Raw genomic sequence first — 17081 nt, 5'->3', positions numbered from 1 at the left:
AGTTGGATCGCCTCTACATGCCTCGAAACGAAGTTCTGGACGTTTGTTCGTCCCAATGAAAATATGTTTGGTCGCCTAGAAGGCATAACTACGGTTCAACGTATCGAGACGTAATTTTAAATTTAAGGTTTTTATAAGATTCTCTATCGGCTTTTTTCGAATTTTTTTTACTACTGCCAAAACTACGAGTAGTTTACTGAACATGAAAATAAAAATTTGTGATTTTCTCGTAAACGCCTCTAACGATTTTTTCATGTTTCATAAATACATGATTCGTAACATTATGATAATATGGGATAACTCATTTATCCTGAAAAATCGGCAAGGGGTAGTTCACTTTTGGAGTGTTTTTTTTTTTTCGGACGATTTTTTTTTTCAAATGCGAAACAGGCGATATATAATACTTTGATTAATAACCCTATAATAGGGTTAAGTAATTTCTCCCGAATAAATCCGCAAGGGGTAGTTTCTTAATAGGAGTGAGTTTATTATTGGATGATATTCTCAAAAGCAACTCAATCGATTTTGTTTATATATCATCAAAAATTCTGTAATGTTGCGTAAATCATTTCGTTGACACCTCATAAATAAATATTTAATTAATAACCCTGATATACGAGGGTTCCATTTGTCACTTCTTATAAAAAAGTTCATGTAGGTAATTTTCCTCGAATGAAATTTCACAAAATGCTGGAGCAAGTGTTCACTTACTTTTAATAATGAGTTTATATACTGTTTCATCTCCCTAACATGTCGCGAAATATCTTATTCTTGACACATTTTAAACCCTATTCCTCCACCTTAGCATATACATTTTCATGACATAACGAGTATCGTTTTACTGTAATTAAAACTTTCAAACTATGCGAATTCAAGAAGGAGATTAAAACGTATTCTTGGGACATTAAATCGATTGCAAAAAGCCGTTTCTTGTTTTACTCATTTAAAAGCAAATATTTTACTCATTATTTAATTAATATTCTTAATTTTATCGAAACAAAGCTGAGATAAGCAAAATAAATAAATAATAACAGAATTCATTCTCCTTAATAGTTGAAAGAATAAATTATGACATTTGCATTAAATAGTGAATATTACACTGATTTCTTGCTATAGATATATCAGACAATAAAAATATGGTGTACTCTGAAATATTAAAATATTGATGTGGTCGTGTACTTAAAAATCTTTTTATTTATTTATTTTATTTATTTTTTTTACTATCATTAACACAAAATAGAACATGTACCTTTCGTTGGCGAGGGGGAGAAAAGAGCAAAGTGGAATCCTAAACCCACGGCAAGGGGGAAAAAGAGAGGAAAGTGACCTCTTAAACCCACATGTGTAAGTCATAAATCAGAGTATAACAGAGACCAAAACTATGGCAACGTTGGTGGATACACATTTACTTACAATGTCACTAGTAAGGGGATACGAGTGTTCGGACATTGCCGAAACCACCCACGGAGAGCTTTCTTGTTCCTGCGAAAGCTCTATTAAACACTTTTCAAAGTTTTCACCTGTTTGCTTCTTTAACTGACACACATACGATATCGTTCAAAATGATGTCAGTCTTTTTGAAGATTGCGAAAACATTTCGATCTTATCATATAATACTTACACTATGGAATACTTCTCTGGAAACCTGAAGTTCCTCATTCGTAGCTTTGTCTAGACGTACTGAAGATGGTACAGTCGCTCTTCTACAGAAAGAAGGAAAAAAACTCAGTATTTAACACACATTTTTAAAACTCAATGAACGTAATATAAGCTGCGGTAGCATAGTCGCTAAGACATCTAGGTAGATCAACAGGACCTGCCCGGGTTCGATCCCCAGTACTGGTAGCATTTATTTCTCATTCTATTCGTTCCAATGCCTCTGAGGAAACATAAGAAGCAATTAACCTCTTCTATGCGATCGAGTCTGAGCATACCTTCACGCTGCCTGTTAGCATCATTCGCCGGTCCCAAACGGGAGGCGTACCTTTTACTACACTATTAAATGTTTCCGCTATACGCCTAGAACGAGATAAGTGATACTTTCGTTTTTCCTCGAACAAAGAATTTCGAGGAAACACGCTGAAAATAAGAAAGTTATAAAGAACATATGACTATCTATATTAGCAATATAAATCATTCTACCTAAGTATTCACTATATGTATCTTTTAATTATTATTAGTTGGAAAACATATTTGAAAAGTAGATATAGAATACGATTATTGTGAAAGTAATTTTCATCTCTCCGTTAGCAAATTCCAGTTTCGATTTATCACACTTCCAACTCACAAATTGCAATCTATAAACCAAATAGCACAATTACAGGGCAAGTTTAAAAAAAAAATGTTTATTCATATAAATTCCGTGTAATACTCGAAAATTCTTGCACGAACTCTAACATTTGAAATTAATATTATTACTTAATACTATTAACACTTACATATTTTATTTACTTATAAGCTTGAAGAAATATGTATATGCTTAGCGCGCCTGCTTTTCATGCGGAAGATTTTTGTTCCATTTCCTGTAAGAGTTCATGTGGTTTGGAACTCGTGAAGCTGTAGGTCCACCATCTATATATCTCATGTAGCCTCGGTGCTGAAAGGAATGACAGAATCCAAAAATATCAACAAACTTGAAGGAAAGTATACTAAGCAAAGTTTCATAACTAGATCAAGAAAGGATGCAATCTTCGAGATAGTTTGGGTCACATAGTATACATTTATTTTATTTGTATTCAAGTCGACTTTTTTGTTTTCTTTTTTCTTTTTTTCTCTTTTTTCTAATAATTAACAATTGTAGGAAAAGTCACTGTATGTAAGAGGACACTACCTTACTAAATTATAAATTCCAACTGCTATCTTCAAATCTGGACCTAAAAATAAATGAATCCGTCCAACGCTTCTCTTCTTGTGATCTCTTTGATTCACATGGGCAATCAGCTCTTCGAAAGAAGTTGAGGGTGAAGGAAGTCTGCAATCTTCATCATCATCATCACCATCTCTCATACGTTCAATAAGTTCCTGAAATGGATTTACATTGCGTAAAATATATATACGGATGTTACAATACTTAGTTAAGAGTTTTATATTTGAAGTATTATTCTCAGGCTTACATGGACTATTACCGGTAAAAATAAATAAATAAAAATAAAAAAGATTAGGCGTGGGCAGATTTCATGTATGCTTTTCTTAAAAAAGTGTTCTTCAGACTTAGTTACTTGGTGTGTCATCATGACTATCAATTACCTTTTTTAGAGGAATTCGTTTTTTTCTCCCTTATTGCTAGAAATATGTCGCAATTTCGTCCAATCCTTTCTGATTATCTTTAAGTCATTTGTGAGACATTTCTTGGTTTCGGCTTTTGGTCTGTACCGATCTCAGCCCAATTTGGCAGACTACCAATTCCCTTCATGCCAATTCTCCTCCAAACCACTCAAGCTGTTCCCGAGAAGCAGAAGTTCACATACAGAGAGTTGATACGAAGAAAGATCCTAATAGTTTGCGCAGTAACTACTAAAAAGTATTCGACCTATTTTGAAAGCATCGAATTCAAAATAGAGCGGCAAATCGCAAAGATAATTCAAATGGTTTCATCCTTTCAACAATAAAATACGTGGTGATAATTTCTTCTACAGCATTTTGGCTATTTAAAGTTTTGTGGGTTTTTGCCTACTCTTTTAGAGATCCAAATAGCTTTATCTATTCATTAGCGTTACATTCAAAAGGCAAAGTGACATCTACATAAGGTACGTTTACAAGTAGCGAGAACACCTAAAAAGAGTATCATACATGTCATATATGAACACAAACTTCTACGATATTTTAATACACGTTCTGCTATATCCTCAGACATATTTCGTTAAACAAACAAACACACAAAAAAAACTAGAAACAATTACTGGAATGCAGGTGTTCAATTCGTGTAACTAACAATCCCAGAATATTCTCATCGTTGTCATATTTATTTTACACAATCAGAGTGAATGGACAGATTTGGGTAAGTTATATTTGGATATTGATATGCTCTAGTTTTGGCCAAGCAGCTGATCTCCTCTGCTTTCTGCATGCTAATGGATGGCATTTCAGAAAGTGAAATACAAAATTACTTTCCATTCTGAATATTGAAGAAGATGGGCACAAAGAACCGTAAAACTGTATAACTCAATCAACCAACAAGAGCTCCATAACCCCAACATTTACGGTTGCAATGCGATTTCGAAACCTCTGATGGCATCCACCACCGCGCTAGTCCGAAAATGGTGCCGAGGAAATACAACATGGACTGCCAATAACTGGAAAGGAGTAATATGTTCCGATGAGTCATCTTTCTCCTTAACCCCAACGATAGACTGCATTATGTGGTGGACGCCCAAAAGACTGCACGCTTCCTACCATTAAACATGGCTTCGGCTCTGTGCTGCTGTGGACTGCTATTTCACGAAATTTCGTTGTCCTATTGCTACTCAAAGCGCGAATTGCCTCTCGTGAGGTTATATAGTTAACGCACGCGCCATTGGGACGGAAGACCCGAGTTTGATTGTCAGCGATCGAACCCTATGTTAAGTTGTGGGTCCATGCCTCATATAGCCTCGGTGCTCAAAGGGAGCTAAAATCCACTTAAACAATTAAAGCATGAATTATTGCTGGTGATTATGCAGGCCTTATAAATGACCTCCTGCACCTAAGTTACATATATTGCTCCCTAATAACGAATAACCTTCCAAGAAGACAATTAGTCAATACATACACGTCTGGCATGGATTGAGAAATACTACGAGTGAACTCCCCTGGCACCCTCAATTCTCCCAATATGAACATCACCGAATATCGATACTCAATTTTAGAGCAGCGAATCCTGTGTAAATTTCCTCTTCCATAATCGCTGACATAATTGAGTGCTGCGCTATATGAAAAATAGTCAGTATTTCTTTCAAAACATTCCATGAGAGGAGTGGTTCAATGCCGTATTAATCAGTTAAGTCCTTGTAACTTTTAACAGGCTGTCTACTCAAATTTCAAAATGAAATTTCGTGACCTTTTTCTTACCAAACCATAAAATTTCCTAACATTCTCAAGAGCGAATTTGGGTGCAAATTATGCCGAATTTTTATGCATGTGATAGAAGAATGCTTTGCTTGCGATTTAGTAGCGTCTAAAGTCGACCATAGACATTTTTGGTGGTGTATTTTGACGTTTTATAGAACAAAATTTTCCAGTCTGTGCTTATATCTGTACAGATTTATAAATAAAATAAAATAAAAAAAGGCCCAAAAGCAAAATTTCTTGACTTTCATGACCGTTTTCTGATTTCGTGACTTTCGTGACCGATAGACACCCTGTTTAAACTAATTAAGAAAAATCGTTTAAGTTTTGTATGATGCAAATATCAACAGAAGGACAATGTTTTACATACTCTATAATATTCTCAAAGAGTTGTACGTCAGATTATTATACATTTCAAATCAACATATTAAATGAAAACTTAAAACATCACATTTATAAGGCTTGTGGAGAAAGTATCCAACTTAGTTTTTGGGAAAATTTCATGGCGTAGCTTAGCCAAATTTTGCATGATGGAAGAGAGCTACATGATGCCTTTAGCCTGCAGATGGTGTTATTTTCATCTTCATGTGTTATTGTGGAGAAGTGATTATGTCGGGTGCTCTTCTGTAGTCTCAGCGCGGCTAAAATGATAGACATAAAATATATGGATAGGGCCTGACGAGGTCACAACAGACACCGTGGATACATCGACCTTGCCAAAGCCTGACACAGATCGTCACCCAGAGAAGATCACCAGGTGCGTAGTAATATCAAACTAATGTTGATTGTGTTCTTCGATTGCTGTGGCAATATACGCTATGAGTACGTACAAAGAACTTCTCTTTAGACATTTTTCGTCGTTTGCATGATGCTCTTTGCCCGAAACGACCAGATCTGTGGACTTCAAACCCCGAAGATTGCACTAGAATAATGATTCCATTCATGCAGCTCATGTGGTTGTCCTTTTCAGCAAAACACAAGATTTCTATGTCACTGTTTTGTCAAGTTCCCTAATCTCTGGACATAGCGTCGTGAGACTTGTGTTCGCAAAAATCAAAAAGTACCAGACAGAAACTCGCTTTCGCACCCGAGAGGAAATTAGTGCAACACACTAATGTCATAGGAATTTCCGATAAAGGGTTTCAGGTTTCTTTCTACCACTGGAGAGACCATCAAACTCGGTGCGTGGAAGCAGGAGGAAACTAGTTTGAAGGGGATTAGGATAACGAAAATATCATGTGAGTGTATTGGTTTTTCAGGAACATGGTCGGATATTTTTCCGACAGGCCTCGTATTATTCAGTATTGCACATTAACGATGTTGTCGATTGCTACACTGCTTAAAATGATGTATTGGTGAGATTTCTTAAAATGATTGTAGTTTTCTTTTGCTTCCATAACATCATAACAACAGTTTCTGTTAATTGTAATAATATGTTTTCGGAATTACATAATTTAAACAGTTTTGCAAACTTTATCAATTTCTTCATATTTCTGAAACGGTTTGAGATAATAAACAGATTTAAATGCATTATGATCTTTATGTCTATTGAAAACCATCTTCGTGATTGGATATAATTATTATGCATACAAATTTTCGGAACAAAACCTTTGAAAAATGTATAATTTTGAATTCCTTGTAACTTTGTTCTCATTTATTCTAAATAAACCATATTATGAGTATAGTATTCGACAGTAAGTTACGTTGGGCTGCGTTGTTCCGCCCGTCTCCTTTGAAGTATTACTGTTCTAGAAGATTCCAAAATTTGTTTTTCAAAAAATATTGCTGATACTATAACGTTCCTAACTCGTAACATTGAATAATAAATGTTGTATTGAAAGTTTGTGTTTAATATGTAAATTTGAAATATTTTATGTCCTTACGTAGTACCATTTGAAAAAAAAATCTTATGTTGAGTTGGCAACACTGTTAATCGTTGGTGGTATTACAAAGCATGTGAGAAAAACTCCCTGTAGATATTTGCATTGTTCAAACTTTCATTGTTTGTTATCTACTAGTTTGAAAGCTGCAAGAGCGTTTCCAGATAATTGGTACACCTTATGTATATACACACACGGTGTCTGGTGACGAACTACAGATATAATGGGAGTGATAGGGGAAGTCAATCTGAACAAAAAAAACGTATATGAGTATATGGTATATTACACTTGGTTTCCGAAATAGGAGTGTGTGCGGAAGGGGCGATCTCCTTCGAGGCCCAGAAACCTGCTGATTGCAATTAAGAAATTATAGTATGCCCTGTAGTACAGTATCGACGAAAATTATACCTTATTCAAAACGTTACACAGTAGTATTTCAGACGGTATATCGATTACCCGTAATGCCACAGGAAGGAAAATAACTGAAGGAAATTTTAGAATTTTCCCTCCAAAATGTCCTTGTTTTAACATGATCCCTATTATTGAGTTGCGAAACTGCTACTAGGCAAACAGGAACATATTGGTGGATATTACACTAAGATGATGATAAAGATGTACCGTCTGAAATACTACTGTATAATCTTTTGAATGATATATCAACTATACTACAGGATGTAGTATAATTTCTTAATTGTAACTTAGCAGGTTTTCGGCGCTCAAAGAAGACACTTCCCCACTTGAAAAGCAAGAGGAATAGACCCCATACTTACGCTTTTTTGCCTAGCCTTATCTTTCCTATCGCCTCCAAAACATCTGCGCTTCCTAACTGGACCATTTATACAGGTTGGAACAATTTATATTGATACAATCTTGCAACTTTTAAACTAGAAGACAAAAACATTGGAGTGTTGTACCATGTAAATATCGGTAGGGGAACATTGATATATTCTGTGATACCAACAGGATAGCAGTGTTGCCAACACAACATAAACTTATATATTTTTTTTAAATGACACTATGTCAGATTATTGCATATTCCAAATCTACATGTTAAACGGGAATTTATAATATCACACTTATTATCCAATGCTGCAAACTAAGGGGACTACAGTATCACAAACATCTAGATTTTGGTGGGTTTTATAGCAGTAACATCACAAGTAAGATGGGCGGGGTAACGCACATCCTAAGTACTTTAGTGTCTAATACTATGATCGTGATATGACGGAGCTATCAAGGGATTAATAGGAACAGAAATAATAAACAGTAGGAACAAAGATACAAGGGATTTGACATTTTTCACAAACCTTTATTTCGAAAAATTGCTTACGTAAGTGCCTCGTCCAATTGCGAGAATGGTTTTCAATAGATGTGTGGACCACAAAGCCGTTTAGAGCAACTTGATATCTTAAAGCGTTCTGGAGATATGATAAATATTGATAAAGTTGGCAAAACTGCTTAAAATTATGTAATTCCGACAACTTCTTATAATTACACTTATTAAAAAGCATTGTTGTAATGTCATAAGCAGGGTTGATATGTTTAAAACAAGTGTTTAAAACATGTTTAAAACGAGGGCTGTTGTTTTATTCAGTTTGTTTTAAACAAATTGTTTTAAACGTGTTTTTTTTTTTCGATGCTGGTTGGACATGTTTGAAACAGCTAAAATATCAGATTGAACAAGTTAATTTAATTTTCTAACAAACAACCCATCCTCCGCAGGATTTGTGCGTGGAGTAAATTACAAGCAGAGTTATATTCTTATTATAACAGCAATTACTGAACGAAATTCTGCACATCAGTGTGCGTATAACTAAACCAACAGAAATTTAAGTGAAGTATTTGAACATTTCTTAATTTCCAAGAATAACGGAGGTTAAACACACTATACACTATTCTAAGATCCAAATTCACAAATTCAAAACTTGGGTATTTTTTGATCATTATCATTTCCATAATAATGACAGTTCTCACGTCATAAGCTAGAAGAAATGCTCTGACAAATACAATACAACTCATAGAAAAGAGCAGTGACTAGCCTACAAGGAGCAAATGACATTTTAACTAAACAGTTTTCAAGATACCTCTCTATCTGCAACATGAATAGCTAATAATGATTAGTGTCTACGGCATAACAACACAATTAACTCTAGATACCCTACAGGGATTTTAACAAAATGGTAGAATCTCACGTTCGGGGTTCTGGTGACCCCCTAATTATCACAGAGTCATGAGATATACATCATTGGAAAGCTTACAGACCACAAATTCCAACGAGTTAACATTCGTGAAATTCCCGCCGTATTCGTAGAAAAAGAACAGACATAAAAAATCATTAAAATATGAAAATATTGACTTTGGGGGCCCTGGCAACCCTTGCAGCAATGATGCTAATGTGTAGGCCACATACTTGTGACAATAATATAAGAAATGGTAGCCATTGCTGCCATTGCGTAATGAATTCGTTTTATGTAGGAAATATATTTAAAAAAAAAATACGCGCAGAAAACATTCATTGAATTAGACATTTTCTCCCCTCCCCCACTAGTACCACGTCCATATGCAAATCATTTTTGCTGCACACATCATGTATGCGAACAAGAATTATGCTTCTAGATCACTTGAGTGAAATATATCTTGTGTTATATGGGGCCATCCTGAAAATAAATGTACATTAATCAAATTTGACCCCATCTTCCTCTATAAACAACAAGTACACATACAGGTTACTATCATGTAGGGGACTACCTCATTGCTTCACATGCCAATTTTTATGGATGTACCACAAAGGGGGGAGGAATACCCGCCAAAACCTGATGAAAAAAAATTGATGAAACATTAAAAAAACGAACTTCATCCTTCCTTTCTCGGCCGTACATACGTACCCCCTATATACATAAAATGCAACTGACGGAAGGCTTCATCCCTCAAAAATACTTTGGTACCAAATAGAGATGTGGGTCGGGTAAATAAAAAATGGGTATTTACCCGGGTATTTACCCCTTTTGTATTTACCTACCCAAAAATTGGGTATTTTACGAAAGTTCAACTATTATAAAGTTTTAAGAATTGTTAACCATACCGGTGAAGTTTTTCTGGATTTTAGGGTCTCTCAAGCGTGATTTCCCTTTAATTCACTATAAATATGCAAAATAATAATAAATTGACCCCGTTCAAGTGCGGTGCGGTTTTGCAGGCAATTTTGACCATGGCGCACCCGCGATACAATTTTGGATATGCTATTCTAGATTAAAGCGACATCTAAAACCTATTTTTTTTTTTTTTTTTTTTTTTCTCGAAGGTAATCATCATAAGTAAAGATGAGATCAAAATATTGAAACGAATTTTTTGAAAGGAGGAAATAGTGGGGGTGAGCTGTTACAATTTACAGACGATGTCCTCGTGTACACCTATACATATATCTAAGTTTGAACAACATCGATAAAGCCAATCTTGAGAAATAATTCACAAAACTTTTCCGATTTTACGTCATTGCTTACGTGCAAATCAGAGTTGAGAATCAGTCAGAGTTGAAACTTGAGGGATTAATGTCTCCTCGGGGTACCTTCATTACCACCCACTTGTCGTCTCAAGATTTGATCTGGGGCTATTTTACTAATCCTTTCTTCACCGAAGTGTGAACGGCTTTTAAACTTGAATTAGTTTCACCAAGACTAAAAAAAAGGAAAAAAGTGTATTATGACTTCAAGCTTGAGATTGTCCAAACATAGAAATCATATATAAACCCTCTTTGTTGAATCTTTGGGAGACAGCCCCAATTTTACATAAAGTCTCGATACGCCACCGATTTTCAAGAACCCTATCAAGTTATTGTGTATTTTTATTTGAGAACAGATGTTTCGAGACTCCTTCAATCCAACAATTTTTCACGAAATGTGAAATTTTGAAATTTTAAAATTCTCATAAAACAACTCAGACACCCGACACACAAATAAAAGATAAACTAAAGCTGGATCATGTATCTAAAGCATTACATATCAGAGGCTACAACTAGTTGTATAAAATGACCAAAATTATCAAAATCTTTCCAAGTCGAACATTATGGAGTTAAAATTAATCATGAAAAGATTGTGCCTTATGTCTACTAGTTTCGAACTTAAAAGGGCATTTTAGAGTAGTTTTTTTCATGAAAGGAGAAAGTGAGTTCGATATATTTGGTGTAGTCGCATTTATTATAAGAAGAAATGCTGAAGAAAAAAAAAACATTACATTAATTTTTCATCAAACACAGGCATTTCTTATTTTTTTATGGTTTCTTAGGTTCAACGTTACTATTTAGGACTTTTGATAAAATCTTGATGTTTCTTAAAACAAATACCAACGTATTGAACGATAACGAAGTCTTACAGGAAGTGTTGAACGAAAGCCTTCCCAAAGCGATCTTCGTTAGTGGGTGTCCCCTGTCACTTGTTGATCACCCTTTGTGGATTGAAATTTTAAAGAAAACTCTTCCTTCGTATGTTCTCCCATCAAGGTATCGCTTGACTACGAGTTACTTGGACGCTCAATACAGTGAAATGCAAGGGGAAGTTAAAAGGAAGTTAGAGGAATCAAGAAACCTACATTTACAGTGTGACGGTTGGGAGTAACTTGAGAAATAAATCTATCATTTATTTCGTCATTTCAAAGCCTGAACCTGTTTTTGTTGATTTCGTGTTGTCGAAAGAAAATAAACACGATGCACATTACTTGTCTGAAGAGATTATGAAACTTCTGTAAAAATATAACCCTGAAAAATTTTTAGTAATCATAGGAGACAACGCGTCCAACGTGAGAACAGCTTTTAAATTAGTAAAACAGAAGTACCCTAGTATAGTATCTTTGGGTCGTCTTGTTCATCTTCTCCATTTGCTTTGTTCTGACATCATCGGATGTCCATTGGTAAAGACATTACTGAGAAGTGTAATTGATGTTGTTAAAACAATCCAACTTAGCCATCACTTGCAAGCACTATTTGCACAAATCTCAAAGGAGAAATGGGTTACAATTTCGTTAAAGTTGCTTGGAGAAACAAGATGGGGAAGCCATTTGCACTGCCTCCAAAGTTTGCTTGTCAATAAAACTGGACTTCAGGCGCTCGCTGTGAGCGAGGAATTGTCATTACCTTCAGAAATCAAGAAGAGACTTCTTGATGATGTATTCTCGGTTTGTATTGAAAACCTTGTAGCCATTTTGAAACCTATAGTGGATTTGATTAATTTCTTCGAGTAAAATGAACCTCAGATAGACACTGTGCACTCAAAATTCCAGAGCCTTCATCAAACTCTGGTAGAACAGTTACCATCATCAATCCTTTTGAAAACAAAAGAGCACTCAATCATGGAAAAATTTAAAGAAAGAAGTTAATTCGGCTTGGGTCCAAGTTATCTGACTGAGATCCCAGTCCCACTTTCCAGGGCTGCAAATTGACCTCTGAAGAATTGCTTGATGAAGTAAACTTCGTTTGTGAAGTTGGAAAACAAATGGGATTTAATTCTGTTTTACTGAGAGCACATTTGACTGACTGTAGGGACAAGAAAGGACTTTTGGCAAGGAAGTTTTGTGGGACGGAGTGGAACAAATGAGCACACTGCTTTGGTGGAGAGGGTTTCGAAGCATCACTGAATTTGTTGATGTCGCCATTCGAATCCTTAGTACTCCGGTTACATCTGCTGCCACAGAAAGAACTTTCTCTACATTTAATGGATCTACAGTAAAACCAGAAATCGTTTATCATCGAAGAGGACAGGAAAACTAAAATATCTTTCATATAACTGGAAGCTTTTCAATAAGAAATTACCTGAAGTTTCACGGATGCAACACTCAGGACCAGGGTCATCAAGGAAAACGTCACCGGCTGTTGGCATGGAACAGAACAAAACACCAGACACATTGGAAGAGGATACAGAAGAAATGAGTGACAGAAGAAAATGAAGAAACGAGTGATAGTGATGTTGATACTGAAGAATTGTGTGATAATTCCGACTTTGATCTTACGGTTGATTCTGAATAGGACGGTAAAATTTGTGGTCGTTTTATTTATAGTGCTCCAAAAATGGTACAGATTAATTGCTGTTCTGTACTGAATAATTTAAGGTATATATATTTCCTTCACTGATTTCCTATTAGATTAACGTTGATTATCACATTAATATTTTAAAAGTATTTATTGCAATAGCATTATTAGTATGCTATTCCAATAAATACTTTCACAAAGCATTATTCTTAAACTCCAATTAATGAACACTTCTAAACATCAGGAAATAGTTACTTAAGTGTTTTATGAACTGTTATTCCTTATTTTATTTATAATTTTCTTTCAACGGCATATTTAGTAAATAATTTGATCTACCAATTTATTAAATTTAGTTACTTTGATTATTCTACAACTTTTGTAATCTAAACTCGTACAATTACTTCTACAGAATGGCAAATTAGGTAAATATTTAGTTTCTAAGTATTTTCTAGGTTATTAGGCTAGGCTACTTACTAAAGTCTTATTTCTTTACTTTGATATAACTGTATCAACAACTTAGTTGTTACAATGTAGTTTCTTAAACAGTATTAATTTATTAATTCAGTAAATCAGGAGTAAAATATAAGAAACTTATTGGTCCTTTTTTTTTTTTTTTTTTTTTTTTTTTTTTTTTTGCATAATTGACAATTCAGGACATCTCATTGTCTATAGATAAAATAACAAAAATAACATTCTTTTGAGTGAAGAAAGTAACCATCTGTATTTGGAATATCAGTTCAGTTTTCTAATTATTAAAAAGTTGTCTGTCATAAGTACTATTAAATTTTTTAAGGTAATGTAAACTTTAAATCCTTAAAATAGGAAAGTAATTATTAATAATTCATTTTCCGCGATTAATAAATTTGGTAAACCAAAAGAAAAAGTGGTTGTTCATTTTAGTTATAGAGATCCTGCTGTAACTTAAATAGTTTAGGTAGTATGTTCATCGGTGATTTGGAAATCTGGAGAAGGTATTGGAAGATTAAAGAAGATGCGCCTGATCGAGAAAAATGGAGAAAGCAGTTTCGTCAGACACGAACCTAAGGCAGAACTTAAATTCCGTGTCATTAATACCAGGAGCTGGTGACAGACAGAATACTTAATAATAGTGTATGATTAGTTTGGTGACAACTGACTGCAGTTTCTTTAGTCATCGTCCTGTTCTGTAATATTTTTTTTATTTTTATTTTCGTGTTGGTTTGATCCACTATCGAATTCTAATGTGCAGCTGATTGGACGCCTCAGGGGCACACTAAAGTAAGAATTCACGGCATAGAATGGACAATAATTTTCCGCCAAGGGTAATAGAAGAAAATTTAGTGTAAGTCGAAAGAGAAATAATGTTGAGTAGCTAGGAAATCTGCACTGTGTTACTTAACAAACATAAAATTCATTCTTTAATTACTAGAAAAAATGATTAATTAGATGGTTATTTAGTGCTCCTGTTGCAGGTGATACAAATGCCCATTATATTTTTCATTGACAATAATAAAATCCATTTATTGGTAAGAGAAACATAAAATACCCATTTTGGGTAAATACCCGGGTATTTACCCAGGGTATTTACCCGCTGAAATAAATACCCAGGTATTTTACATCCCTAGTACCAAATCATCTTTCTAGCTTAATTAGAGGCTGAGCTATTGATGTTTGTTGTAAAAATAAATCTAATTTGTCAAAAAACTTAAACTCCAAAAATTGGCTAACTTTGCCCCTCCCTTCTCTCCCATATAAGCAAGAAGTGCAAATACACGATATTACCATGTAGTGGCCTACTTCATTGCTTCACGTAACAATATTTATGAATCTATCCCCCAAAAGTGGGAATGCCCCCCCCCTCCAAAAAAAAAAAACTGTCGAAAGAAAAACACGATATTTACCCTCCTCCCATATACATAAAATGCACACCAGCAAAGCTGCATCTTTCAGGAATAAATTGGTACCAAAACCATCTTCCAGCCTTAATTTGAGGTTTAAAGCCCTGACACAGCAGTTGCGTCAATGAGCGTTTAAAGATTAAGAACGCAGACGACCAGTAGAACGTAACACAAAGAAACTAAACTACATATTCCGTGAACGGAGATCGGGAAAATCCCGATTTCTTTCTCCGGAATTGAACATTTGGGCGGATCGAGATTAGGGAAGTTCCCGAAATTTGATCTAGCGGTTGAATATAGATGGCAAGCAATACCCAAGAGTGTAAAAATGAAATATATATATATGCGTATTTAGATTATTGTTTTAAACAAAATAAACATTTTAAACATTTTTTGTGTGTGTGTGTGTGTTTAAAACAAAGTACTTTGTTTTACACGTTTAAAACGTTTTAAACAAAAAAAACATGTTTTAAACATAAAAAAACGTTCTTTTTGTTTTTTTTAACGTTTTTTTTTCAACCCTGGTCATAAGAGCAAAGTAAATCAACGAGTGTTTTAAAAAATTCTTTTACAAATACATCATTTTAAGTAATATAGCAAATTAACATTTTTTTTTCATGTCTCCAACATGGTTTGTAATATCAAATTGCTGTAAACGGCATTATAATTTCTACGCTAGATGTGATACTTATCTAAACATTTTTTTGAAATAAAGCCCATTAAAGAAAGGTCAAAGTTTCAGTTTCTTGTACCTTTATTGCTACTTCATCGAAACAAGTCATATGATGAAGGGAGTACTAAGGAATTTGGATGTGCGTTATGCCGTCTTGTCACTTGCGTAATTACTGTAGTAGAGCCAACTAAAATTTGGTTGCTTTTTAATGTCTGCGATATTGTCGCGTCCTTAGTTTGCAACACTGCATAATGAGTGTGAAATTTTATGACTTTGTTTTGCATGTAGGCTTGAAATATGTAATAATTTGTCGTAGTGGCATTTGAAAAAATACAATTTTATGTAGAGTTGACAACACTGTTAATCTCGTGGCTGAGTATGTCATACAATGTGCCTCTGTCGATATTTGCATAGTACGATATTTCAGCGTTTTGTATTTATTAGTTTAAAAGTGACAAGGGCGTATTAAGATAAATTATGTATTTGTAAAAAATTTTGCAATGAAATAAAAATCACATACTTTAGAAAAATATAATGTGAGTCCTTTCGATAAAATGCATCAGACAGGAACATAAAGTAGGGAAGAAACAAACAAAAAATTATTGAAATACGTTCCGTGCTAGCGATACCAGGCTGAAACTACATCGAGTTTTGTAGAGAAAAAGTGAAACTAATAAGACCGATAAATCAGTCAGAGTGTAAACGTGAAAAGAAACAGTACAGGAAGAGAAAACATTCTATAAAATAAGAAGAAAAGAATTGTAGAATAAATATTGATGAAGAAATTAACGAAGAACATAATAAATAAAATAATATGAGATAAGGTAGAATAACATGTATTTGGAAGAAGTAAATAAAAATAATAATGATAAAAGAAAAAAAGGAAAAAAAGATTGAAAAACAATTAAAATACTCGGAAGTTGGTTAGGGGGCAGATGATAATGTGTATTCCCTTCCTTTCCTGAGGAGCACAGAAAAGCTTGGGAGAAGGATTCTGAGAATGTTATCGAAGAGTGTTGTCAAACTGTACAGCTGAGATGGATTGTATGTTTTCGAACATCCTGAAAAATTTGACCGCTGCAAAAGTACCGGTAGCGAATCGAGGGAGGAATTAAGAGTTCTGCCAATATAGAAGTCTAGAAAACGGGTGCATTTAAGGAGGTAACTACCAGATTCACCGAAGTGTATGTTATCTTTATCATAGCGTGCTGAAAGGTCGAATTAGATCCAATATAGAACAGGTTATACAACTGGGTTTCTGAGTTTCTTCGGTGGAGGTGTAGAATCTTTCGAGTTACCAGTTCTCGAAATAGCGTTTGACGGTTAGAGAGGCACTTTATAAATGATTCTTGGGCAAGTCCGGAAAGCCTTTTCGGTTTCAGATGAGCTGGTAAGTACGGGATAAGTAAAAGTCATTATTTTTTGTAGGAAATGAAGGCAGGGATAGTACTAGGACAGGAAGTTTGGAGTTAAGGATTTTATAGCGGTGCGTTTCTTTACGCACTTTATATATATGTATATTTTACGTACTTTATACAGTATATACTTATGAGCAATTAAATTAGAGCCAGCTGCACTGTGAGAATTCTGGT

At 34.5% G+C, this 17081-nt stretch overlaps 1 protein-coding gene across 2 annotated transcripts in view; it reads right to left on the bottom strand.

Moving 5' to 3' along the window:
* Irbp (Inverted repeat-binding protein) overlaps positions 1 to 17081 on the bottom strand; it is a 105133-nt gene that overhangs the window by 31577 nt on the left and 56475 nt on the right. For both annotated transcript variants that reach the window (XM_081735500.1, XM_081735499.1), the window contains exons 6-7: positions 2831 to 3021; positions 1622 to 1703 (exon numbers count right to left, since the gene is read on the bottom strand). In XM_081735500.1, the coding sequence (XP_081591626.1) occupies positions 1622 to 1703; positions 2831 to 3021 (273 nt within the window). The remainder of the gene's footprint in view (positions 1 to 1621; positions 1704 to 2830; positions 3022 to 17081) is intronic.

The sequence above is a fragment of the Thermobia domestica genome, chromosome 13 (genome assembly GCF_964235325.1).
Source record: "Thermobia domestica chromosome 13, izTheDome1.hap1.1, whole genome shotgun sequence".
In the NCBI taxonomy this organism is placed as follows: domain Eukaryota; kingdom Metazoa; phylum Arthropoda; class Insecta; order Zygentoma; family Lepismatidae; genus Thermobia; species Thermobia domestica.
This window is presented reverse-complemented; position numbering and strand designations above follow the sequence as displayed.